Source organism: Medicago truncatula, chromosome 1 (assembly GCF_003473485.1).
Source record: "Medicago truncatula cultivar Jemalong A17 chromosome 1, MtrunA17r5.0-ANR, whole genome shotgun sequence".
Lineage (NCBI taxonomy): Eukaryota > Viridiplantae > Streptophyta > Magnoliopsida > Fabales > Fabaceae > Medicago > Medicago truncatula.
The window spans coordinates 44873971-44875727 of NC_053042.1; the positions used below are offsets into that span (position 1 = coordinate 44873971).

General features: G+C 34.6%; 1 protein-coding gene across 1 annotated transcript; it reads left to right on the forward strand.

The window, feature by feature from the left end:
- Positions 1-208: 208 nt before the first annotated feature.
- LOC25484867 (nodule lectin) lies at positions 209-1306 on the forward strand. The gene has a single exon (XM_013613878.3). The coding sequence runs from the start codon at positions 241-243 to the stop codon at positions 1105-1107; it is 867 nt and encodes a 288-aa protein (XP_013469332.1). The 5' UTR covers positions 209-240; the 3' UTR covers positions 1108-1306.
- Positions 1307-1757: the final 451 nt, after the last annotated feature.

The window sequence follows — 1757 nt, forward strand, 5'->3', positions numbered from 1 at the left end:
TAATTAATCAATGACACCGTGTTCTCTATATATCTCCTCTTAAAGTGTTAACTAGGTGTGTTGGTGTCTTTCAAATATTTTCCTAGATAAATATTTCTTATGTGGACACATCTATACACACAAAAAAGAAAAAGGAAGAAAAAATAATAATTAACAAGACATGCTCTTTCTATATATATGTGTGTGTTTGACAACTAACTGTATCCTCATTCATAACTTGGTATCAAACTTTACAGTACCATGGCTTTTTATCACACAAATCTTCCAACTCATGAACTTGTTCTAGGCTTGATATACACAATTTTCTTCCTCTTGCTAGCAACAAATATAAACTCAGGACAAGCACTTTCCTTCAATTTCACCAAGTTCAATCCTAATGCTCATACATTTCCTCCTGGTATAAAATTCCAAGGGGATGCTGAGGTATCAATCAATGGAACCATAACACTAACTAAGCGTTTAGAACTTCCTCCAGATACAACTAAACCAAGTACAGGTCGTATCTTATCCAGACCTTTGTCCCTTGACAATCTTGGTAGCTTTGTCACTTCTTTTTCTTTCGAAATCGCAGAGAACCCCGGACATCAACTAACTGATGGATTGATCTTCTTTATTGCACCACAAGACACTGTGATTCCACCCAATTCAGAAAGTCAATATTTTGGAGTAGTTGATTCAAAGAATGCTTACAATCAATTTGTTGGTGTAGAGTTTGACCTTTATCCCAATAGTTTTGATCCCTATATTTACCATATTGGAATCGATGTCAACTCTATAATTTCGACCAAGATCGTGGAATGGGATTGGGAATGGGTGAGTGAATCATTGAATCAAGTAAGTATAGCCTATGACTCTCCCTCTAACACATTGAGTGTTGTTGTCATACATGCCAATGGCAAAATTGTTACCATTGCTGACATAGTTGATTTGAAAACTGTGCTCCCCAACACGGTTAGGTTTGGTCTATCTGCTGCTTCAGTAACTGGTATAGCACATGATATCCATTCATGGTCAATTAGCACTTCAGAATTGAAAACAACTACAAGCAGCGCATCAAACAACTCTTTATTTCTAAATAAAGACCCTGCTAGTAAGCAGCTTGTGTGACCTATACGGGATTTCGTTTTAAAATAAAGACCATGTTTGAGTTAATTAATTTCTCTTACATGCTAAATGTTTGGTCTACAACTATGCATCTATCATTTGTTAAATACAATTGTACTTCCTCTGTGGTTTGGATCCACCACTTGTACTTTTCTTTGCTTTTCATCAATAAAATTTCATTTTGCTGCTAGAAAACAATTATGCACTTTTTCTTACCTTTTTTAAGAAGCTAAAATAAAATATATTAACCGAAGCACATGATATTCTCAGCACAAGAAGTGCCAAAAGAAAAAAAGAAAAAAAAAAAGAGTATAGTTACATCAAAACTCCAACGGTAAACCATCGACCCAAATTAAGAAATTATTACAAAATGATTCCCAAACGAATGGATTAAGCCACCACATATGATAACTAAAAGCAAAATTGATGTGATTCGCTTTTAGCCACTAGAAACAATGAGCTTAATTTTTTCAAGAAGATGTTGTAACGATTCCTCCTTTTGTTGAAAAATTCGAGCATTTCTTTCACGCCAAATGACCCAAACACATGAAAGTCAAATCATATGAAGAGATGTGTGATTTTTGTTTTGTTTTGCGAAACCACCTTAAGTTCCAAATTGAAGTAAAATGTCTGAAACATGAGTTGGATGAACC